This window comes from Epinephelus moara, chromosome 11 (assembly GCF_006386435.1).
Source record: "Epinephelus moara isolate mb chromosome 11, YSFRI_EMoa_1.0, whole genome shotgun sequence".
In the NCBI taxonomy this organism is placed as follows: Eukaryota; Metazoa; Chordata; class Actinopteri; order Perciformes; family Serranidae; genus Epinephelus; species Epinephelus moara.
Window position 1 is genome coordinate 17,230,601 of NC_065516.1, and position 26,164 is coordinate 17,256,764.

At 41.0% G+C, this 26,164-nt stretch overlaps 1 protein-coding gene across 1 annotated transcript in view; it reads left to right on the plus strand.

Annotated features, from left to right (window-relative positions):
- The window catches only part of ptprn2 (protein tyrosine phosphatase receptor type N2), a 179,129-nt gene that overhangs the window by 63,009 nt on the left and 89,956 nt on the right, over window positions 1-26,164 (plus strand). Inside the window, exon 10 of the mRNA XM_050056635.1 lies at window positions 3,765-3,844. Within this exon, the coding sequence (XP_049912592.1) occupies window positions 3,765-3,844 (80 nt within the window). The remainder of the gene's footprint in view (window positions 1-3,764; window positions 3,845-26,164) is intronic.

Consider the following 26,164-nt stretch of genomic DNA (forward strand, 5'->3'; position numbering starts at 1 on the left):
TTTTTACTCAGTTTTTGTCTCTCCCACGATGTTATTCCTCTCTCCTACAGCAGCCATTACAATTACATGCATATGGACAATTATGCAAATTAGGCGATGACGTCATTTAGCAACTTCTAGCGACTTTTAGGACAGCCAATAGCTACTTTTCTTACTGAGGAGTTGGCAACAGTGTGAGTAACACAGCTGCTAATGCTAGCTAGCTGTTTACTTGTTAGACTTGTTTCTCTTGTCTAGTGGGGCACGTACATTTCTCTTCCCCCTGCACTACAAAAACATCCACTTGTCTCAGACAAACCTTAATGGTCAAGGCTTGTCAAGCTCTGACAAACTTAGCAGGTTAGCTGTGATGTGGTATATTTCGTTGACAGTAAATTGGCCAAAACATGCAAAAGCATTTGTATGGGTCTCTAAAGAAAAGATGCACAGCAAGGGATGCCATTTTATGAAGCAAAGATTGTCTTTTTATTGAGGCCAAAATTCTTGCTTTCTTTAAACAAGTAACAAAATCTGCCATTGAGATTATGTCAACCTGCTTTGAATGCAGTCTGTTGAATAATTTTCCCCAGAAGTGTCAGTATTTTGAGAAAAGTCAGGTTAAGCCTACACTTGGGTAAAGAAATATAAATTTGACACAAAATTGTTGAAACAGGTTGATTTGTATTGGTGCCAGGTTTAAATTTACTCAACTTACTGGAAGATTTTTCACTTGTTCGAGAAAAAAAAGAAAGACATTTGCGACAGAGTAAAAGACTAAATGATAAGATGCAGATTTTCACAGCGTGAATCTCATTGCTCAGTTCTGGCATTTTAAAATTCTCACTAAATGGCCTGTTAGGATTTTCCTAGAACGTGGGAGAGTGATGCATCTGACTCCTGCGTTGATCATTTTGCTCACTCATGCCATGTGTTCATCATCAGCGTCCTAGACATCACTGATTTAGTTTTGATTTAGACAAAACTTGAGGAAAATTATCTCACTGTTGTACTCATAACATTCAGAATTACCCTGATTGGCTCATTTGGGAACTACAATAACCACTCAAAACAAGGTGCTGTATTTGTTACTGATCGGCTCAGACAGGGTCTTCATCATTTGTGAGGGTTGACATGTTTGTTGCTGAAACCTGTACTGAAAGACAACCCTCCCCAGGTCTGTGAAGTCACTGTTTGTTCTTTTAGCCGTTAAAAATGTATCATCCAGTGCAATCATTTGGGATTTTAGGAGGTTACAGTAGACCTGGGTATGATTTTATCTGCACACATTGCTTCAGAGTACGCAGCTTTCCCTGACCACTGCAGGGAGTTCTTACAGAGTCTGGTGGGGTTGTTAGATTTTATTTCATGGCCAACCTCAGGGACCTCAAACATTTATTCTGCCCCAGGGAGAGACGTCTGTAGCTGACTCCTGACCAGACAGAGGAGAATATAGGCACAGGGAGTACAGGCAGGTTACTGTAGGTGAAAAGAAAACAAGGTGCTGATCAGCAGGTGACTGTACAGAGGTCTCCAGCCAAATTTAAACTGAAAAGGAAAAGAGAATTCATGATGATTCACATCTTGTTCAGAAATACAGTGTCTGGTACTTTTCAGCTTCTCTTTTCATCATTCACACCTTTTGTTTGTGCATTCTGCCAATTTCTGAATTGAATGTGTTGAGTTAAAACAAGTCTGTCAAGGGAATGTGAAGCTACCAGCAGCAGTCAGTAAGCCTCACTCAGATTAAGGACTGAAATCAGGTGGAAACAACGAGCCTGGCTCTGCCCAAACTGACAGAATCCACCTAGCACCACCTCTAAAGGTCACTATTTAACACGTTTACTCTTCACAAAAAAATACAAAATAGACACATTCATGTTTTTTGGGGGGGTATGCATGAGACAATGTTTTGGCTGAGAGCAGAAGCTTCTCTTCTTATTGCCTTGCAACCTCAGACAATAGGGACTTTAAGCAGTGACAGATGAATGGATGACTATGGCATTTGGAAAACAAAAAAAAGTTGCTCTCTGTCCATGGGTGATTCTATCTCAACACTTCCTGGCTGGCTACCGACGAGTATGCCTCCCTATGTATTTGCGTTTTTTTGTTTTTTTTTTACTGGTGGGCCACATTTGACGTCACGGACAGGCCAATAATGAGGGCATTCACCTGGGTGTTGTGTTTCCACCAATGCCAATCAGAGCCGAAGCCTACTACTGCTACTACAGAGTCATTTGATCCGGGTGTGAATACCGATTGTAACTTTTCTCATTGCGTACAAAAGCCAGATATTAGCGGATGTTAGTGGGTATTTCATGCAGTGGTTAAGGGGCTATAGATTCTACCATATGTATTTTTATGGATATGAGTTTATTTGTCAAGGATACTGACTAATATGACCAATTTTACTGTTTGTTCATAGACATGTCATCTAGATTTGTTTCTGTTTATGTTTTACAGTAATGCAAACCTCTCATCTGATACAAAATTGACCTCTAAAGCATGTCAAGTGATTTTAACATTTTCAGAAACATATTGTGTCCTAGATAATGTTCAGAGCAGCATCAGTTTCTCCATGAAGTAGCTGTTGTAAGAGTTACAACCTTTCTGATATTCAGTTTCCACAACGATGGCTACCCGTTGGAACGTTTCACGGAAACAGTAGCCGTCCCCTCTGACATCACCACTCAAAGTCCTTAATATCCTTACAGCCCACAGCGGGCTAGAAGAGCAGCAACTTCAGACCTCCATCTATGTCTACTCAAGATGTGTTCAGGCACAGTATTGCGTGTAGGTCACCCATGTTTTGGCAGCGCTTAGAGCCCAACACACAATAACTGTAGTTACCCATGTAAAACTAAAGAAAATAACATATTGGTTTTATTTACTCTTATTTAATAGATAAATAGTAAATAGTGTGAGCCATTAGACAGCTGGATTGATTTAAGGGGTTGTATAATGCTTTTCCGTATTTTCTGTCATAATCATAATGATACAATGTTGGATATTCATATTGAACATGACCAAAGTTTCAAATAATGAGGTAAACGTATGTAAAAGTAATCCCTCCAAGCAAAAACTTCAGGCTTCAGACCGTTCTGAATACTTTGTTTCCAACATTTTCTTTACTTAAGCAACAAGCAGCCTGTGATGGATTTCTTTATATGGTCATCTATTTTAGGCACGATACTGCGTTTACACTATGCAGCCTCTACTGCTACTTGTAGCTACATGCTAATGAAACACAAATCTTGGTTGCCGATATTGTTAATTTTGCCTTGGTTTCCAGAATCAGAACATTAGGTTGTGTTTATAAGCTTTTATTGATGATTTTTCAGGACAGAAAGTGCAGCTGTTCTCACAGTTGTTCCCCTGGTTGCAATGACGGTGCATAGACGCTGTAATATGGAACACCTGAAAACGCTGACCAATCAGAGCAGGCTGGGTTTTTTTTGGGAGGGGGGCTTAAAAAGAAAGGCACTAAAATGTAGCATCTCAGACAGAGAATGAATACAGGTGCTCCCGCACAAACAGTATGAGAACAAAGTGTTTTTTTAACCTTAAAGCATGTAACCACATTCTGATAAAAACCCAAAATACAAGCATGAACCAAAAAAAAAAAAAAAGAGCATGATAGGTCCCCTTTAATGGACAGACATGAGAGAGGTATCGATCCTCTCATCTAACTCTCAGCAAGAAAGCCAATAAGTGTATTTCCCAAAATGTCAAACTATTCCTTTAAATGCAACTGCTCATTTTGCTCTGTCTGTCTTGTTTTTCTGCAGCGTCTTGGGTCCAGCCTTGACTTTCAGACTTGGCCCCAACCCCAAGAACGTGACCACTGCAGATCTGGTTCAAGTTGCAGGTAAGAGCAGTCAAGATTTATTTTTTCTTCTCATATCACCTATCACACGATGACTGCTGTTGACGACATTCATTGCGATTCATCTCATTTTCACTAGCCAGTCCACTCCGTCACCGTCTGTGCCTCAGTAAATGAGAACACAGATTAGTCTCTCCAGATACAGTAGATAGGCTGGTGTTCATCTTGTTCAGACAAACCCCCGTCCCAAAGAAGATTATCAACAGTGTGCAATGACAGATGACCATCAATTACTGGGATGATGAGTCTAGAGTGTACACGTCTCCTGTCTACACACACACACACACACACACACACACATACAGTGTACAGGACAGTTTATTTGGTCTTCTATTATGTCCAACAGGCTGACAGGTTGAAACACGTTTGCTCCAGCCAATCAGTTAGAGTGTATACTCCTCTGTGTGTGTGTGTGTGTGTGTGTGTGTGTGTGTGTGTGTGTGTGTGTGGCTGCATGCGTGCACTTGTTTGATGTAGACTGATGGAGAGCTGTCACCCACAGAAAGGAGGGTTGTCAGTATGCCTCCACTCCCCTGTTCATTGTCTGCACTCCGATCTGCCCGGCGTTGCTGTTGATGCGTGTGTGTGTGATGTGTGTCAATGTCCTTGCTTTGGTCGGAAATGACTTTGAGAAGCACAGCAATACTCCCAACAGTCAATATCATCCAATATCACCCCACTGGAATCAACATGGTGGTGTTGTTATTGGCTGAAATGTGTTGCTGCTTCAGTTTTTTCTACACAGCGACATTTTTTGGCACCAACTCATTTCCTATCAGAGACATGCTGGATGATGGCTGATGACACAGATTTACCGCAAGAAAGGTTGGGCGGGGGGTTGATCTTTGGTTCAGTGGTTTTTGAGTGTGAGTTATTGTGTGTGTGTGTGTGTGTGTGTGTGTGTTGGATTACAGTGTGTATCTGTATTTATCCCTCTCCGTCATCCCACTGTTGCAACGTTTGTTTAACAAAGTGATCAAATGAGCAAATATTACAGCTGCTGCAGATTTACCTCTCCTGCATGAGGTGTACTGTAATAATTATACTGTATCATAACATCCGCCTTTTTTCACTTTCTTTCCCATCCATTTTCTATACTTCTTCATGCGTTTTGGGTAATCAGATTCAGACCTGCCCACAGAAATGGCTGGGCCCCCGAAAAGGTCCAGTAAATGGGTCTTTCCCAGATTTGTCTTAACAATATTACATACATGTACACTGAAGGAGACTTTCTCAGTGACGGGCACTACATAGGCAATATCAGCACTATCATCTATCATCTTTTTCACAGGTGCTGGTGGGCCTAGTGGCTCCTTCACTGACACTAGCTCTTGGCGAGTAATGTTAGCCATAACATTAGCCTCCTGGCTATTGTTTGCCTCTCCAGCCTGGCTTGGAGCAGCTTTTGTCTCTGACTGAAAAAAGTTGGTTATTGCATTATTATTTGACTTTAAAGCCCTTTCTAGCTCCCTCTTTTTCTTCCCCTTTCTTTTCTGGCGTCCCACTTCATGTGCAGGTCCTGGTGTAGCAAAGAAATTCACTCCAACATTAGCGAATAGTTAGTTTGAGAAGTAAACTCCTCAGGTCATGTGGCCAGCTGCCCATTAGAGGCATGATGTTTTTGGGTTGTCCACCTGTCCGTCCATCAGTCACTCCGTCTATCCTATTTTTGTGAACGCTATATCTCAAAAAGGGGATTTTTTTCAAATTTGCCACAAATTTCCAGTTGGAATCATTGATGAACTGATTAGATTTAGGTTACTGTGACCTAGTCTGTCTCTTTATTGTGAACAAGATATCTCAAGAACACGTAGGGGCATTTTTTCTTCAAATTCGATGGTCAAAGGTCAAGGTCACTGTAACCTTGCATCCATCTCATTTTCGTAAACGCAATATCTCACATACACCTTGATGAAATTTCTTAAGATTTGACACAAACATCCACTTGGACTGAAGAGTATTATTGATTAGACTTTAGTAGTCAAAAGTCAAGGTCACTGTGACCCCACAAAACATGTTTTTGGTCATAAATCAAGAATTCATACGCTAATTATGACAAAACTTCACACAAATGTCCAATAGAATAAAATGATGAAGTGATGACATCTATATCCAAAAGGTCAAAAGTCAACTTCACTGTGACATCATAATATTCTGCATAAAACACTTCACATCATTCAACGTCATATCTCAGAAACAGAAGGGGAGACATTTGGTCAGAAACGAATTTGGTGATGCTAATCTTGAAACTGTAGTGATTGTTTAGATTATTCGTTTATCACGGCTTATAGCTAGGATGAATTTAATTATTTTACCAGCAGGTGAGCCCCTGAATTTGGTCAGACGAAAGTGTACAAGCAGACTTGGCAACTCATATCGCAACCGAGCCATTTATAAAGCAACAGCTAAGCTCTGTGAAGAACGGCTACAACCGTTTGGTTTCAGTAGGAACACAATATGGACACTGGAGACATATATTCATACCAAGTGTATATGTAGTCAGGTTTAATTATATCGAGGTACAATCTGGATAGGAGACACATTTTAATGCAAGGTGTAAAGGTGTCTTTTTTTAACACCTCTCTTGTGTGACTGACTTTGATGAGGTGGCGTGTGGCGAGAGCTAATGACAGGCATGAGCAGGGCTGAAATGTCAGACCAAATGTTAAGTCAACATGATCATCAGCCTGACCCATGGTGATGAATTATGAATACAGCCCACCTGAATAGTGATTTGTAAAAGGCGACAGAAGGAGCTTATCAAACTACTCTGGATGCATTGTCGTCATCGTTCAATGTCGTTTGACCGTGGGTTGTACCTCTGAAATGTATTAAAAATGTAAAAATGGCGCTTTGAGATAGCAGAGTGGTTAAATCTTCTGTCTCTGGAACTACATGTGTGCCCCCACTGACCTTAGATCAAATCCTGCCAGAGCTTTATCTTCTGCGCCCCCCTCCTACATTGGTACCCCCCTCTGTTTCCACCACAGTGTGAAGTGGAGTGGACTTCCCACTCTCCTCCTAATATTAAAAACAATGTGAATGCAGAAGCTCTCCTTTTAGTGTTTCAAATCATTTTCCAGCTTTACTCCAACTCCAAACATGCATGCGAGACATTGAATTCAATACAATATGGCATTGGCATTGTGATTTCACAGTGGTTACCAGGTTGTGGAGCAACAGCATGGTTTAAGTGGAATCTGAAAATCAAACTGACACCCACATGCAGTGGCCACCTGGGTAATCCTGGCTGACCATTGCCTTATGTGTGACTGTGCATAAATGACGTGGCCTCTTAATGAACTCATCAAAAGCCCTGCTGTATTCTGGGCTCAACCTGCTGCTGAGAGCCTGCACAGCATGCTTTATAGCAGTCGTGAAACTAGAAAACCAGAAAAGTGTGGAATGCTGTAGAAAATTCAGCAAACGTATTCTTCTTTATATCTGAATAATAACCATTAAGTATGTAGAGGCTAAGTTTATTCATAAGCACCTTTCAAAATCAGACATGCTTCACAATAAAAGACTTTAAAAAAAACAAATAATAAACATGAAATGCAGACAAAGAAATCACTAAAAAAAGGCTTTTTAAAGGTGTCTGCAGTAGCTCTTCAATGTGACCAAGCATCACAAGAATGTTGAAGTGGATCCTGAATTTGATGGGAAGCCAGTGTAAAGAAATCCAAAAATTACATGAGACCTTTTTGGGAGGACTGGCAGCACCATTGTGGACCACTTGTAAGCGTTCCAGGGACGTCTTGCTGAGGCAGATGAAAACCATCATCCAATGCAATCATTTGGGGATTGCAATAGTCAAGACGGGATGAAATAAATAACCATCTCCATCTGAGCTAGGGACACAATGGGCCTGGATTTAGCAATGTTCCTCAGCTGGTATAAACAGAAGCGAAGCAAACAATTTGCATGCTGGTCAAGACTCAGCGCCTGGTCCATGGACACACCTAAATTACAGAGAGGAAATCCAACAGGAGAGAGAAGAGAACCAGGACTTTCTATCACCTGCGGGACAATGCCAGCTGGGGCAGTTTTGTAGAACAGACAGTTTTGAGACATAAATGAGATGTATAGTTGAATATTTTCTGCATTGCGTATCTTCAGAATGTTGTCTACCCGAGCTCTGCAAACGGCCAGTGGCGACAAAGAGGCCAAAAAGTTGCACTTAAACACGCCGCGAAGAGTACAGCCAAGGGCAACTAGCATGTTTGTTCTGCGCTTGCATGAGAGGATTAAACTGTCCATACCAGCAGGTGATAGAAGTCTGTTTTTGTCATTTAAAAAGGGACACTTAAAGAAAACAGAACCCGATGTTGAAAGAACAAATAATATTAATCTTGTGCTTGCAAATAGAGCCTGGTCTCACTCCAAAGTTGTCGAAATGTGGTACTTGGGCAGTGACTTGCGGCGTCAGAAACCAACAAAAAATGGCGTCCTTTAACGTCAGCATGATATGCGGCCAGTTGCCGTTTTAGTTTAACGGTGCCTGGCCACATCAGGGGGAAACACATTGAGACAAGAACGAAAGTTAAGGCAGCCAAAGTTCGAGTGGGGCGGGCGGGAGGTTGGCGGTAGATGGGTCCAACAAACACCGACTTTCATCTGAGAGAGTGGTGTTCGTGTCCCTTAAGATCCTAAAGCCAAACCCTGGTCTTTTTTCCTAAACCTAACCATGTGTGTTTGTTGTTGAAGGAAAAAAAATGTCAATTCGGGGTGTTGTACTGACGTAGTGCATTTATTGTGAAAGAAACTGTATGTTAATGTTAAATTTCCTGTGAAAACGGTAGAGTATCTTGAATGAAGAGAACTTGACACAGCGTCCCAGAACATCAATAACCAACACACCCAGGCTTGCACGTCGTATGTGGAGGTGGAAAGTCCATGACCAAAATGTCAATATGTGACGAGGTCGGAGGGAGAATGTGTGGGCAAACAACAACACAAACCACGAAGAACTGTTTCTGTTAAAGAGCTCAGTGACTAAAAAAATAATCTTACCTAACGTCACACATTTGTTTTGATCTCACAGCCTTTTGACTTTAGTCGTTTGTTAACTTTCCTTGATTCAGTTTCTTTTCTCATGTGCTGAGCTGTACTGCCAATCAGAGTGATTTCACTCACCAACGGGCTCCGCCATCGCTGATGTCAATTCCACATGCTGAATCGGCCTGAAAAGAAAACAAGCAAGGGCCAACTAGTGCCGACGGTGCGGGACACACCACAAAAACTAGGGCGACAGATGCTCACCGATAGCCAGCTATCGGCTTGGCGTGTCAGGGTCCTACCATATCAAAAAATAAAGTTCTGAGAGCCTGAGGTGACATTTTAAAAGCGCTTTATTTATCTGACAAACAGCCCAAAACCCAACGATATTTACTTTTAAATCGAATAAAACACAGCTTCAAGCTTCAAGCTTCAAGGTTTACATTTAACCTTGAAGCAGCAAGTGTTTAGAATTTGAATTTCTCATGATTAATCAATCTTTTAAAAACATATAGTGGAGTAATTTTCCTAAAGCTTCCTGTAATAAACACATTCATTGTAAATAGCTGTGGTTGTTTTTTATATGATATACTAGTGTATACAGTCCATCCATGTACATTCAGATGCAACAATATATTTAACCTTCACTGGTGTTACCTTGACTGTACTCTGCAGCGTCTGAAGGAGGTTAATATGGCTCTGCTACATTGTGCTGTCCATCTATCTGCCCATCTATTTGATGTGTTCAATGCTCCATTGAAAAGAATAGACAAAGAGACTCAGTTGAAAGGCATGGACAGTATAGAGGAGATTTGATAACTCATTGAAAAGCATCTTTTGGGCAGCAGGTTCTTAGCGGCTGTGTGGTGAAAGGCCTGCTGGGAGGTCTGACTGTATTAGTGGAGGTAGAGGCTCTTGTGTTCTGCTCAACTGGAAAACCGCAGGACAAAGACCCGCACTGCCTAATCCCTGCTCGGCTGCAAAACAAAAGAGAAAGCTGCTGCTTTATCAAAACTACAAGGCATTCTGTGTGTCCGTGTTTGTGCGCGCGTGTGCGGATGTGTGCATGTTTGTGTGTGTGATTTTTTTTTTTTGGATTTTTTTTTTGCAGCTGTGTTCATACTGTGCCAAGAAAATGATTTATTCAATATTTGATGAAGTGGCAGCCAAGCTGTTAAAACCAATGTTGAAACGTGTTGTTTAGAACTCAACTTTTTTTCTTGCCTTCTTGCTTCCTCTCAATCTAAATTGTGATTTCTAAACATGTAAATCACCTTCAGTCGGGGGAAATTGGATCTGCCAGAGTTGCTTTTGCTCACTGTAAAGCAACATTTTGTAGCTGGTGATGGATTTGATCTACAACCTGTTTCCATATGTTTGTGCACTTCACAGTGAGGAGGTGGATTCATGTGTAGGAAAGGTATTTTTCCTTTAATTAAGTCCTGTCATTATTTTAAATTGATGACATAGATATGTCTCAATCATCTTCTAGACACGTTTTTGTTCCACCACTTTTATAATTAATCTTGTATTCAATCGATGAGCCAATTCTGCAGGTGATGGATTTGAAGATTGTCTGGTGACTCGGCCGCTGTCGACCAACTGTGGTCAAGAACGTCCAGGCCAAACACCATGATGAGTGCGTGTATATGTATGTGTTAAGACAGGCTGGTAGATGGTGGGTGGGAGCTGGGTGAGGACACTCCTATTGTCTTGGCTGTCACGGCTGGGCGACCCCATAGCCCCTCTGAGGCCCCAAAGGCCCCAGAGGCCAGACCACAGCAATGAGTCCACGGGCCCCCAGGCCGTGAGAACCCCGGCCCTGGTCAATGAGCGCTGGGAGCCTGGGGACCTTGGGAGCAACTGACTGGGCCATCTGGAGCAGAGAGCAGAGACCCTGACACACGGCTGTCACCCGAGGGAGAGACGCAGGGAGACGTGGACGTAGACAATGTCTGCCCCCGTGTTCCTGCCTCTGTCTGTCACACACACACACACACACACACACACACACACACACACGTAAGTGACAGCAAAAATGTTTGTGAGGAGATTTTTGTGTATTTTGGGGAAAAAGACAGAAGTCAGATCATCTTGATGTTCGATGAATTTTTAACAAATTTACAGAAAATGTGGCAAAAGAAAATGCAAATTAAAGGTCCAATGTGTAGGATTTAGGAGAATATATTGGCAGAAATAGAATATAATAAAATGAATATGTTTTCTTTAGTGTATAATTACCTGAAAATCAACTTAGAATGAGCTGTTTATATCTACATCGAAAGCAGGTTCTTGTCCACAGAAATCACCATGTTCACCACCGTGTTTCTACAGTAGCCCGAATGAACAAACCAAACACTGGTTCTAGATAGGGTCATTAGCGTTTATGCATTGGCTACTGTAGTTAGCAGCCCCTCCATGACAAGCAGTGTCAGAGAAACGCAGATTTGTTTTAACATGTAACTGCTTTATTCAGTGTTTTTACTGGTTTAAACCACCAGGTCTGTTTGGTTTGGAGAGGAAGAGACCTCTTGCGGATAATTCGTCTCCTAGTAGAAACCTCCTGAATGTCTGGATCTTAAGTTATCAGAGAAAAAAAATTAGCACACGTTAGCAGGTGCTCGGCTAGCACCCATCTCTGTCACGCCGGACAGCAACGGAAAAACATTTTGAAACTGCTTTATTCATTGTTTTTACCGGTTTAAATCACCGGGTGCACTTGTTTCCAAGAAGAGGAGACATCTGCAGAAAATCCTCTCCCAGTAAAAACGTCCTGAACGTTTTGATCAGCAATAAAGTGAGCACATATTGCCTTAAAGAATAAAGGTGAGCACACATTCGAAGCTTGAGAAACACTGATTTTTAACATGAACCTCCTTTATTCAGTGTTTTTTACTGGTTTGGCTCCAGGTAAAAAAAACCTTTATTAATGAACACTGAAGGAATTCTAACCAGGAGAAATTTCAACTGGCTGCAATCTGCAGTCCTTACCAATAGGAGCCACTAAATCCCCCTAAATCTTACAAACTGTTCCTTTAAGTCACATGCTTCATGTAGGTCTCGACTTATTCACAAAGTCTGTTTCTGTTGCAGTTTGTCACATTTCGGTTTTAGCGATACACCAACTTTTCCTCCTCAGCCAAGCATAAAAACTTATATGCAATGTTAAATTTTTGTAACAATTAATTTCAGTCATCCACTCTGGCTTTTCTCTGCGCAAATTGAAAATTTGCATAAAATAAGTGGATTGAAACGCACTTCACGAGAAGTTTGCCTTAAAGCCGAGAGGAGAGACTATTATACTTTGTGGGCAGATGTGAAGTGCACTCTGCCCACACTATGTCTGTTGTTTTGTTCTAGAAACACAAGCGCGTTAGCCTATATATAACTGGGTTTCTTTTCTATCTTACTCCATTTGTCTGTCTGCCTGCCTGATTCTGTCTGTCTATTTTCTTTCTCTGTAGGAAGGCCTCGTACTCTCTCTGATCTGCTTGCAGGCACACACACACACACACACTTTCCCTCACACACACAGCCTTGCAGACAACTCTAAAGTGGAAACACGGTAGCTGTGGCTGCATAATGGTGCTAGCTACCATTTGGGTGGTGAGTGGTAGTCTTTTCCAGCTGAGCAGATTAGCATAGATCTCCCACGCAGACAGAGTTGACCTTCACTCTGGCAAACACTTGTCAAAATGCCAACGATAATTACCTGCTCTCTTCGCAAACAGCACAATGGTTTATCCACCTGCATCTCAGGCGTGGAGGACAGATCTGTAGTGCTATGGCTGCCTGTTTTCGGACATACACTGTTTGTAAAGGTAATATAAGCCGCAGGGTTTCCTATGTGACACACTTGTGTGTCTGGTTCCTGCTTGATATTGTAATATTCACCATTCAGCAAGTGGCTAGAGGCTAAAGAAATAAGTGTGAATTACATTTTCTGAATGTTTCCACTGCTTTCAATATGTTCACGTTGAGACACGGCGTTCATACGGCTGAAATGAAATTAGTTTTGTCAGCATGGGTTTGCATGATCAAGAAACATGTCAAGAAAACCTGTTTTTTTTCCTCTCCTTTCAATACAACAGAGCTCGGCTGTGTCTGTGTCGGATGCCTGATTGTCTGTGTGTTCATGCCTTAACATCTGTATCAATGAGCGTAGAGGTCAGAAAACAACCCGATCCCTCTCCCTCCCTCTTCCTCCCTCTTCCCCCTCGTCTCTCCCTGGGCACTCTCCTCTCTCCTCCTCATCACTGACTGCCCTCTCTGGTTGAGTGCTTGAATGTGCTCAGTTCGGTGATCAAAGTCTTCCTCAGTCTCTTCTCCTCCATCGCCCCTGGCTCTGTGTATGTATGTGTGTGTGTGTCTGAGAAAGTGTGTGTGAGAAAGTGTGTGAAAGTGTGTGTCATCCAGCTACAAGCCCAGCTCTCAGTCGTCTAAACCGTCAGTCTCACTATCTTCTTTCAGTCTCAGTAGTACCCTGCCAGGCTCCCTTGCATCATCTTCCCTGCTAGAGGGCACACACACACACACACACACACATGCATATACTATATACACGCTCACAAACATAAACGCACAATGATGCTTATTCGATACGACACATCTCACTTTTCTGTCTTCCTTAACATTTATGCATTGTTGATCTCAGGAACTTCTGCCGTCTGTTGCAATCTGTAAACCTCAATTTGTTTACTCCACATGTGCATGTGTTTGTGTGTGTGTGTGTGTGTGAGTGTGTGTGTGTGTGTGTGTGTGCATGTTTGCTTGCTAGCTGCAGGATGCTAGATAACCAGAGCTGTATGAGTCAGAGCAAACTGCTAGATATTGCTGCTTTGTTTTGGTGGAAACTTCTCTACCAGGGCGTCGGATGTCTTTTTAATTCCAAGGTCACAATGCACCATCCTCATTTCTTTTTGTTGTCTTCACTTCTCGTCTAGTGCCTCCAGGAACAGAAAATATCTCAAGTAGTCAAAGACAGCTATTAAAAATGCTCTAATAGGGCATTCTGGCATCTGGAAATCAGTCTTAAACATCTAGTTTTTATCCTTGTCCCTGGCCTGCAGAGTGAGCTTTCATCAGCTACTGACTCTCTGTGCTCGTCTCAAAGAAAAAGGTGTCATGTGGAAACGTTTGCCGTTGTGTCAAGGAGCTGAGAATGTCCCAGCCGATGAATTGAGCTGTGTCTTACACCCCCCTTTATCCTGTTTATCCTTTTCAGGGGTGCTCTTTCCCGTTCTCCATGCTCTCCTGCTCTTCGTTATTCCTCTCTCCTTTCCTTCAGTATTATCCCTGCACCTCAGTGTAGGGTCAGGGCTGCACTGCTCCTGCAAACATATTTACTGTGTCAACATTGCTGTTGCGAAGCAGCTGAAGACAGTAACAGGTGCCTGTCAACAGCCGGCCAGATCTCTAGTGCATTAAAGGATCTTTGCTGTAGACGAGGATTAGTGTCGCCTGGCATTGTTTGTTTGCTAATTCCATCTCCAAGGTATTTGTGGAAAATAGGCATGAATAATTGAAAGCGATTTCTAGTGGACGAAACGAAGCTATCAGCGAGTGGAGGGAGATTAATGAGTAGGGGGTGAAACACAACGCAAATTGGAACAACGGAGCAACCTTTCTCAGACACCCGGAGAGACCCTGGGTTCGTAAACAAAAACTGAATATGCATTGTTTCATCGGGTAAAAGAAAAAACCAATGAGATGAGAAAGACGTGGATTAAGAAAGGAATGCAGCAATATGTTTAAATGTGAAGTGTGTCAAAGCATGATGCCGGGGTATTAAGGTACTTTCTCAGTTGCCAGCGCCGAGCATTTTTAAATTGAATCAACACATTGTCTGTCCTAAAATGTGTTTTGACAGAAAATCCAACTTTCTGACAAGGTTATGAATATATTTATACTGGTGTCTAAACCCATAAGTAACACTTTGTATCTGTTAGCGTTTGAATTTGCTTTTGAAGGAAGATGACAACAGAATTTGATTTGAAGACTTTTCTCTTCTGTCTTTGTAACAGTGTGACACCATTAGAGCTGCAACTAACAATTATTTTCATTGCAGATTAATCTCTCAATGATTTCTTGGTTAATTACCTTGTTGTTTTGTCTATTAAATGTCAGAAAATGGTGAAAAATATTGATCAGTGTTTCACAAAGCCCAAGACGACATCCTCTAATGTCTTATTTGATCCAACACTCAAATACAATTAATTTACTTTCACAGAGGACAGTATTCACATTGAAGAAGCTGCAGTTAGAGAATTTAGACTTTTCCTAAAAAATTACAAACTGTGATTAATTTAAATGTTGACAACCTATCGATTAACAGTTGCATCTCTTAACACCATTATAATGCTGTAACATTATCAGCCTGTATTCACCTATGCAGACCACACAATCACTGTAGAAGAGATATTTTTACGTCCCAAATGTAATTTCATTGCAGTTTTTTTCCTGTTATGCACATGGTGGCCACTTGGATTAATCAGATTGAATCGGTCAATGCTATAAAGCATATTCTATAGATCCCATTAGTTATTAGCTTATTAGCCCCCCATAGTCATTTAGAGGTTCCAATGTGAACCGTCACCATGCAATAACTTGAGCTACACTACGTTGGCTACAGGGCTGCGTGATTATGACTTTTATTATGGATTTGTTGTGCTACACTGCTGCTAATGTACAAATCTTTGCACCAAAATAAGACTGGTCCTTTTTTTCACTCCTGCATCTCCGAGAAGCAACTAAAATTGTACCTAAAACATAGGATATAGGCTAACTAAAAATACACATGTCATCACAGAATGCAACCAAACAAAATAAGACCTATATTTCTGGCCAAATGCGATTGCTTTGGTTATTTCAGTCTGTTTTTTGGGAGCTGGATCAATGTCATGGATGTCTGAGTTGACACTCGACAAGGACGGTGATTCAGTGAGGTAGTATTAGCGATGTTGTCTTCTTGTCCTTCAAACATTCATTGTTCGGCAGTTTGTAGTATTTTTCAGGTGGCTGAACAAGTTAGTTGTGTTGCTTTGCAGCGCAGACACAAGTCTGCACTCTTTGCATACTATTTGTTCTTGCTTAACATCACTAGTCCTACGTCCGAAATACTTCCAGACATCATCTGTTTCGTGGGAGTAACTCTTCTGCTCCAGACATTTGATTTTTGTTTTACTTGTCTGCTCTGTGTTGTATGTCACTCTTCTACTCGGAGCTGTAGCCACATTATTCAGGAAAGTTTTTCACAGGCTGCTGCTGTAGGGTGCGCTGTAGTGGCATGACAGCTCCCCAAGAGTGGAGGCTGGCTGTTAGGTCAGGAAGCATTCGATTTGTTATGCATTGATGTTTTCTATGAGTGGACATGCATTTCAAACGTCAATATCAGATGATCATATTCATTTAATTATGGGATAAGACAAAATTAATATCTGATTAATTGTGCAGCTGTAGTTAGTTCTGATTATATTGGACTAGACATTCATGGTCCCCAGAGGATGAATCTCAATGAGGGAACTTTTCCTCTAGTGCCACCATGAGTTGACATTTGTAGTTTTGATTGAATTGTCTCGACAGCTATTGTTTGGTTTGCCATGAAATTTGGTGCACACATTTGTTGCCCACGTGATGAATTGCACAAACTTTGCTGATAATCTAAACTTAAATTTAGTGCCACCATCAGGTCAAAACTTGACTTTGTCCAAAACTTTAGTTATGTCCAAATACTTACAAAACTAGCTATAATTTGTATTTAGTGAGTTGTAAATGCTGACTATGATGGTGACCATGGAAAACATGACACCTGCTAAACCTCAGCATGTTAGCGTTGTGATTGTGAGCTTGCTAGCACACTGATGTTAGCATTTAGCTTTGTACAGCCTGGGAGAGCTGCTAGCATGTCGTCTATGATTGTTGCATCAGTGTTTTTCACAGGACAATTCACAAGTTTAGTCAAATTGATTTTCCACAAAATGTACTATACCACAACCAAGTTGCAACTAACACTTATTTACATTGTCAATTAATCGTATTTTCTCCAATACTACAGTTGCTTGGGCTATAAAGTGTCAGAATGTGATGAAAAATGTTGATCACTGTTTTCCAAAAACCAAGATGATGTCCTCAAATGTCATGTTTTGTCAGCAACACAAAGATAAATATCTGTCTACTGTCACTAAGGAGTAAAGAAACCAGAAAATATTCACATTCAAGAAGCTGTAATTAGAGAATTTTGCCTTCTTTTTTTTTTAGTTACTCAAACCGGTTAATTCATTATCATACTAGTTGGCAATTTAGTTTATTAGTTGACAACAAGTCGATTAATAATGGCTCGCAGACCTGTCACTTTGCGCCGCTTGTCCGCTCCGCTTGGTTCTGCGCATTCTTCGCTCCGCTCCATCATAAATTTTATCCCGCTCCACTTGCTCACCACTCCGCTCAAAAAACTGCGTCGTACTACCCTAACCTGTAATCTTCTATTCACAAATAAAACGGGGTCTGCCCATTTTTCCGACAGCCCATTGTTCCGACCATATTAAACCCATTGTTCCGAAGTCCCGTTGTTCCGAAATCATCATGATGCCCTGTGGTTAAGGTCTGGTTAGGTTTAGGTACAAAAACCACTTGGTTAGGGTCAGGAAAAAATCATGGTGTGGGTTAAAATGAAAAAGAAAGTGACAAAACCCATAAGCCGTGAGCCTGCTTTGCCTCAAGCCTTTCCCAGCTGACCCAGAGGCGGTCGCGGTGCACCATCAAGGCAGAAATACGCCCGTCGGGAGCCGTTCAGCACCGCGGAGAGCTCCCCAGAGTTAATAACAGGAGGTTACGGTGTTTCATTCTCTCCTCTCTAAGACACTTGTATCTCGACCAGTAGCCCACTTTTGTTGCGTTGCTGATCCTGGTACACACAACATGGTACACAAATACAGTAATAATCACATATCGGAACAATGGGACGTCGGACTAATGAGAGGTCGGAACAATGCGACACCAATAAAATATGAGTTTGGTAGATTCTCCGGGGAAGCCCTCTCCCCGCAGTTAGGGACCATTCTACACGGTACCGCTGGCAGGGTAGAAATAAGTCAAAGTGTAGAGGAGACGGACCAGGTTAAGTGGCCGACCTCCGAAGCCCTCTTGCCTCTCCCCACAGTTAGGGACCGTTCTCCAAGGTACCGCTGCTTCTCTTCTCAGTTTCTTTTCTGAAGTACACAGTAAACTCCATAGTTTTGAAAGAAAATAGTGTGGGTGTGCGCAGGTGCAAAGATGCATTCTGGGTGGGGCATGAGCGACCGGAGCGAAATTGGAGTGAGAGTTAAGGCTCCGCTCCACCTTTTAAAAAAATAGCCGCTCCCCGCTCCGCTCCGCTCACATGCTCTGGTATTGCAATACATAGTTTACATGCACCCTAACATGCACAGCCGATTATTTTGTCCATATTATACATTGGACTATTGGACTTCTCAGCTTCTTGATATTCGTCATTTTGAAAATAACATTCTGCCCAGCAGTTCCTCCAAAGATTAGCAGTCATACTGAGTGTACATGAAAGAGTAATGAATATATTATTTGTGTATTTGTTTGGAACAAACAGTTCCAGTTTGCAGGGACTCGCCATTATGTGACTCCAAATTTTTATAATTGATCTTCTCTGGATTTGAGCCAGAGTGTTGATGGTGCGATTTTTATCTAGGACTTTACCATGATCTAATTTCCTGCTGAGCCACGCAGGACGGCTGGCAACAACACATTTTCTCACACGTGGTGGTGAACATATTAGCACAATGGCTCACTAGCTTCATGTTTTATGAACTGACAAAACGGCACCCTTTGCCACAAAGTCGTAATGAGACAGTCACACATCAGAGTTTTCTCTCTCTGCAGCTAAACAGGATGCGCTGAAGTAAAATGGCAAAATTATTATCTTTCTCATCAGTACTGCTCACAAAGACCAGAAAAGTTATATTTTTTTGCTTTCAGATGCCTTCCAGATGTGTCTGTATCCACCTTTTGGGATCCTTATGTTTTGTATTCTCTGAGAGGTTTTGTCACAATAACAGCAGGTGCTGAACAAGCTGTCTGACCACAGAGATAGCGAATACTTGCTGCGGGTTTGAGCACCATGTTGAGCAGAAAATCCAACCTCCTCTTCATTCTGCCACCACCAGCACTCTCTTATTCTCCTTTTGCTTCATCCCGACCCCTCCACCTCCCCACCCTCATCTCTATATCCCCCCATCCCTTCATCTTCCATGCCTTTACCCACAGTGAAGAGACCATGTGCTGATGGCCCTCATGTCGAGAACAGCAGGCACTTGTGCATCATGTTTGTTGTGTGCACAGTGGTTTGTATACTTGATGGGTGCTACTTTATGAGGCAGCAGATACAAACAGCTATTTAAATGAGCTTCTTTCCGTCTCCTGCTACTGTGTGAGTCATAATTCAATAAAAGAAAAGCATTGAAACATTTCCCATTATGCTGAACCAAAAATTTGTGAAGGTTTTTGACTTGCTGAGAAGTTTAGTTGCTGGCTTTATGTGTCTGTTTGTCTGGGTACGATGCAAAGTGCAAGAGCACACTACATTTCACAGAATATAATTCTTACTTCATGTTCTTTCTAAAAGTGAGTGTGTGTTTCATGAAACAAGACAAACTAATGCAGATCTCTGTTTAATATCAGGAATTTGATGCTTGATTTAACACATTTCTTTAAACAGATGATATTGTCTCACCTCATAAGCACAAATTTAACTTAAGATAATTACATTTTTAGGACTCAATGAATGGGCCCAATGACTTGTAAGGGAAAGAATATGTTTTTTAATGTCTTGCATTTTAAGGGACATTAAAGCCGACAATTTTCCTCAGTTTCACTAACAGAAACTTCTCTTTGCCTCATTCTCTCATCTCTTTCTCTTTAAGAAAAAAAACGTATTCGCTCTTTACTTATGTTTTTGGTCGGTGAAACATTGAACGCTCTACTTCCTGTTCTTGAAGGCTTCTTCTTGATCGACTATGGCTTGAATTTTGCCTAATTTGTAAGTTGCTTTGGACAAAAGTGTCAAATGAATAAATGTAAAAAAGTATATTGGTACCACCTTTTCAGTCTGTTGTATAAAAACGTATGCTATCAAAATAACTTGAAAGATGATACAGTAAAATTCAACATGTCCACTCATGTTCTCCCTCTAACTTGTCAAATACGGCAGCTCAGTGGCCCTACGCCTCAAACTATTATGTTCTGGGTACCCCTCTAGCGTCAGTTCTGGATGCTTAGGGATGCCATGTCAATTTCCACTTGTTACATTCATTGTTTCTAAACTTACATGTGCACAGGAAATTTAGGTTTCGTCACCAAAACTACTTTAGGTGTAGGCAACAAAAACTACTTGGTTAGGTTGAGAAAAAAACACCATGGTTTGGGTTAAGAAATAAGTTTGTTACCCTTTTAGACCACATCCCCAGTCATGTTGTGAGACTATTTAACAATATATGCCAAAACTGTAGTTACAAAAACGTCAATTTTTTCATATTCTTTTATTAACGTCCATTCATGTTTTCTTCCTGTGAATCAAAATATGACGTGTGTTTATGCAAGCTAGTGCAAACGACATTTCAGCCACTAAAACCATGAAATCCACCCATTAATCAATCTGCAACTTTCAGCTGCACAGAGCTAATAAAGTTCACTAGCTAACAACAGCATGCCATGTCAGTGTGTCTTTGTTTCCCTAGTCGTTACTGGGCCTTTAGCTAGAATTTAGTCACACAGAAGAAGGAGTCAGTTTGTCTGTGACAGCTCCAGATTATGTGCAAGGCATTTTACAGTGGACTCCTTCAGCAACTAAGGTTACATGAAGCATACGATGGACTTTGTCTCTCTCTCCCTGACAGATACTGCTGTCGTTATAAACCAGGGGTGTCCAGAGTTCTTTAAATGGGGACCAGATTAAACAATTTGAAAATACCTAGAGGCTGGCTGCTTCTTGCTTCATATAAAACAATCTGTACAAAGGAGACAATTGCAACTTTTTCCTCTTTCAGTGAAAACGTATTCAACGTTCCTCTGCTCCTGAAAGTGACGGCCCTCACTGTCAACTTTATACTGATTTGCTGTAGCCATGTCTGCTACCTGTCTGCTTTGGAAATTCAAATCATCAGTTGGAAACACTTCAGTCAGTTGCCTGAGATTGCTTCAAGTTGAGCAGTTGTTTTGTTTTTTGTTTTTTTTTGATAGTAAGTGTGCTGTGCAGTACGGTGCGGAGTGAGTGCTCTTGACTCCCAAACCACTGTTTGGTACAGACAGCTGAGGACGTGCTGCAGCAGCACAGAGGAGGAGAAACTTTCCACCGTAAAGCCTTGAAATAACATTATCTTCTCCCTTCTGCTTGGAAATGGTGAAATTATAGCTCATAGCAGCTTAATATGAAAAAGTCTGGCTTTCGTTTGATATTTAGCATTGGCAAAAAAATGTTGCTGCACATATCCGATCCGTTGTAAGCACTGTTAGCTTGTTTATTATATCACATGGATGCCGCTGTCACACTGAATGTCCCGTTGAGCCCTGTCCAGACTTTAAAACTTTGTATGGAACAAAAAACAAAGAATCATCCAATATTGGTATTAAATGGCCAAATCTGATTTGACTGACATAACTCTGAGTTGGGTACAGCACTTCTCCATACCACGTCATTGCTGTAGATGGGTTTACATTGCAGTTGGTTGAAAGCCCAGTGCATCTCATACAGATGCTAAAGGGCAGGAATTAGACGCTGATGGCCACTGACCACTGACCATGCTGTCACATTTGACGCCCTGAAAATAAGAACAAAATTGTACACATAGTAGTTTTAAGTGTTATAGTGCCTTTTTAAAACTCTGTTGAAATTTCACATTTCCCTGGTGTTTCTCAGTGTGTGACACAGCAAATTAAGTCACATTTAGAAATGAGTAAGCTGGCATTCAAGATTGATCGGCGACCCTAAAGAACACTGGAGATGTATCATAGTAATTACCATAGTAATTTAGTGCGACGGGACAAGTTGATTAAATCTTTATGATGACATTTCTCTATGAGAGATACAACAAAGGATTATTTTCAATATAGATCATTGTGATTGTTTTCTCAATTATTCCATTCATTTCTTAGTTTCTGAAATAACAGGAATCAGTGAAAAATGACCGTCGCAATTTCCTAAAGCTCAAGGTAATGTCATCAAACACTCCAGAACTAAAGATATTTAGTTTGCTATCAAACGACATATAAGGAAAGCAGAAAATCGTCGCAACTGCGAGACTGAAACAATCAACGATCAACTATCAGCTCCACACTACGACCTCTCTCCGTCTTTTCTAAACCAGCTGTAAAACATTCAAAACAGAATCAAGAGTGACTCATCTACTGTAGCAAATGCTCTTTATAATGAGTTTAAAGATATACACTGAAGAGATATATGTTGTTTTTCTGTTGAATATGGCTGTTAATGGACTTGCGTGTATCAAAGAGGCGGCAGATGACACTTAAAGTGCTTGAAACCACAAAGGGTTGGAACAAAACAAAGCGAGACGGCCATACATTTGCGGCACGACGTAGCCTTTCCAGGTGTGTGTTTGTGTATTTTCTACAGTATATCACTCTCTGAGCTCATGAGCATGTGTTTGTATGTGTGTGTTTTTTTTCTCTTAATGGTACATCCGCACTAAATTGGCCTCTGAATGCAGTGCGCTCTGTCAGTGGTTTTGTGAGCTACAAGTGTAGAGAAACAAAGAGAGCCAGGGAGCTTCAAAGCGGGCGGGTGACATTTCGGGCTTTCCATCTTCAAAGCACTATTTGCTTTTGTAGTTCCTCTTTGAGAATAATTATATATTTTTTTTCCTAAAGGATTACAGCTGTCTGAAAACATAGTGTAGAATTTGAGGGCCATTTCGTAACAAGGATGCACAATGAGCTGTCATTATTTTGAAATGCATTTATGCTACTATTATTTGCTATAATGCAAAATTTAATGCAACTTTTTTATGAAGCATATATCACAGTGTTATTCCTTACTGGCGGCTATTGGCAGTGAATTGATCGTTGATCCCATAGAGCTACCCGGTGAGTGTCTCCAGATGGGTGAGACATGAAATCCACCCTGTCCCCTCATTTTCATTCACCTCTCTTCCTCTTGTCTCTTTCTTCCATCCCCCTCATCCAAGTGCCTCTCTATAATTCATGTCCAGGTGCAGCACCAGCTTTCTTTGGCACGGGGCTTGAAAGAAAAAAAGACAGATGTTCAATTTTCACTTCCTTTGTGCATCTCTCTATATCTGTTTGTGTGCTCGTGGATCACTTTTGCCCCCTTTTTACCTGTAATGCAGCAAAAGCAGTGATTAAGGCGAGCCACAGCCATGACTAACCGCTGGCTCCGTCCTTCATGTGGATGTAGATGTTGTTTTCTGCGTGTAGTCAGAAAGACGTTTGTTGTTGCCTTTGAGTTCGTGCACCACCTTATACTTGAAACGATGTGGATGTAAAGAAACATTTATCCACAACTGGCAGAAAAAAATCTGTAATGTCCAACTTTGTTGTGTTTTTCTCTTGATGTCGGCTGTAACGAGCTGCTGTTTCAGACATTGTGAGAAGCATGACATGCATGCGGCACAGCTGTATTTATATGCAGCTTCTGTGCATCTTGTCATACAAAACACATGAACCCCCCTACTGACTGCAAAGCTGTGGGAGTGACTGAACTCTGCAGGTGGATATCTATATTGCAAAGTGACATCTACAGTATAAAGCATTGCTGTGGCCTGGTGAGTTCCAGATTTCAACATTACCTTTACCATAATCAGGTGAGACATGTATGACTGTAAATCATAAAAGTAATTTTCTCTGGATAGTTGTTGAAGTTGATTTTCTTGGTACCGCTTTTCAGAGTTTCCGTGGTCATGGAAAATCTGGGAAAGTCAAGAATTTTCACATTTTCCAGGTTTGGAATAATCATTGAATGGAATGACATATCGTTGCTCTAATATGCGTCAATGCATGACAGTGTTTTGTTTACCATCACGTACGTTTCTTAATTTTCTCCCCACGTTCCCTCTCTCCCCTCAGGTATGCCAGCTAACTGAATAAGGTTCGAATTTGTTAGAAAAATGTTGGGCAAGTAGGACAAGAAAAAAATTTATTATGGGTCCTTGAAAAGTCATCGAAAAGTTTTGAAATTTTGTCAGTAGAAATGTGTGAGAACCTTAATTTTAGTTAGCATTTATAAGCAGTTTGCTGCATATCTGGTCACAACAAAGGTGGAACAATTTGAGGAAAATATTTATATCAGTGAGATTGTTAAAAGGTTCTGTATGTTACTTTTTACATGTATTCTTCTTCTTCTTTTTTTTCTTAATTGTCAATGATGATCAGGTTGTAGCATAATTTAAAAACTGACTTTCCGCGACTTTCCCTGTTGCCCTCAACAGCCTGTGGACTGATTTTTATTTTTATGAAAAGGACTCAGAATGATTTGTCCACAAAAATCCAATGGATGTCACGTTATGTGTGTTCCCAAGTGCCTTGCCTCTCTTTGGCTCCGGCACAGCGCTAACAGTGTGCAACAGTGGCTAATCATAAGTGCTAATATCGTAGGCAAGTCCAGTTGCCTACGATATTAGCACTTACAATTACCATGACCTGGATGACTCAGAGTCTTCACCGACAACAGTAGCTAATGTTAGCTTAGAAGTGCAGTCCACTAACGTCATGAGCAGATTATGAGACAGTGGGCCCCAGGGCACAGATAGGCAAAAGGCCTCACCACCTCTCCTACGTAGGAGCAAGAAACACAAATTTTGCGGTGGTTTTGCCTCTTTTATTTTATTGTTTTGTGTGTCTTTGTAGTTGTTAAAAAAGGAAAAAGCTGCACACTGGATGAAGCTCCCAACTGAGTTTAAATAAAAATAAAAAAATGAGGATTTACCACATGACAAGGTAACGTTTCGAGCCTTCGCAGCTCTTAATCAGACAATGGATGTGCGCCCTTTTGAATTTTTTCTTCTGAATTTTTAAAAAATTTTCTAGTGTCTTTGTAGTTGTTATGCATGTTTTTGTGCTTTGTGTCTCGTTGCGATAATTTTGTTTGTGGTCATCTGGGTCTCTTTGACATTGTTTGCTCATTATTGTAGTTATTTCGTGTCTCTTTGCAGTTCCTTTGCATCACTTTGTGGTAATTTTGAGTCTCATCCTGGTCGATACATGTTAACTTGAATGACACATTACAGGTGAAGACCATCCTTGGGCCTGTGCCTGGTAGCCTGCTCACTAATCCATCCATTGCTACTGTCAGTGAATAACTGGCACCCACCACAACACAGAGTCCACACATGCTCCGTTTCTATTATACATGTTGCAGCTACGGCCCTGAGACTGACCTTCAGTTAGGGCTCCTCCACTAAATTAAGCCTCTGTGCACTTTTTTTTACATTGTTGAAGCTCAGTTGTCAAATTCTGTGAAACTGAAACCACACTGCGCTGAATATACACAATTACAGATTTTTACTTTTAAGGCGTTATAAGGGGTATTTTTTCTTCTTTGATTATACAGACATTGTGTTGTATCAGAGATTATTGTCTTGCAATGTTACAAGTATTGCCGAATCGCTGTATCATGATAACATCGTTACTGTGGGCAACTTATTGTCATAGTATTGTATCATGAGTTACTTGGTGATTCCCACTCCTAGTGAGCAAGAACAGGATGCTGACTGCAGTTCACTTAATGGCCAACAATGTCATTAATAACAAGAATTATCTGAAAGTTGCACAGAGACGACATTCAACAACTAAAACACTACATAAAAGTCACAGTTTTTTTGCATTGGCAGCAAACATTGAACCGAAGTGCCCAAAACGGATGTAATTCCCACGAAAAATAGTAGAAAATTAAAAATATTTGTTAAACGCGCTCAGTGTTCCACCATGATCTCACTATTCACGCTGTTTCTCACATTGTACAAAAAAGTAAAGGAAGTTAAAGCGTTGAGTGAACATGTTAAGAGGAACTTACAACACTTAAAGAAAATAAAATAACAGCGGTTGCAACTTTTCACACCTCCTCACACAGATTGTGTTTCAGTGCGGCAGGCAATAATGAAGTGTTTACATTCGGAGGCACATATTATGGCAGCTTTCTCAGTGCTAAATGGATTCAACATGTTTCTTTTTTTTTTTGGTTAAGACATTTTTTTAAAGCCGCTGTTTAAAGTTCCTCATCAATCCAGCGCTGCTTAACAAACCCTGCTTCATTTTCAGAGGCACAATATC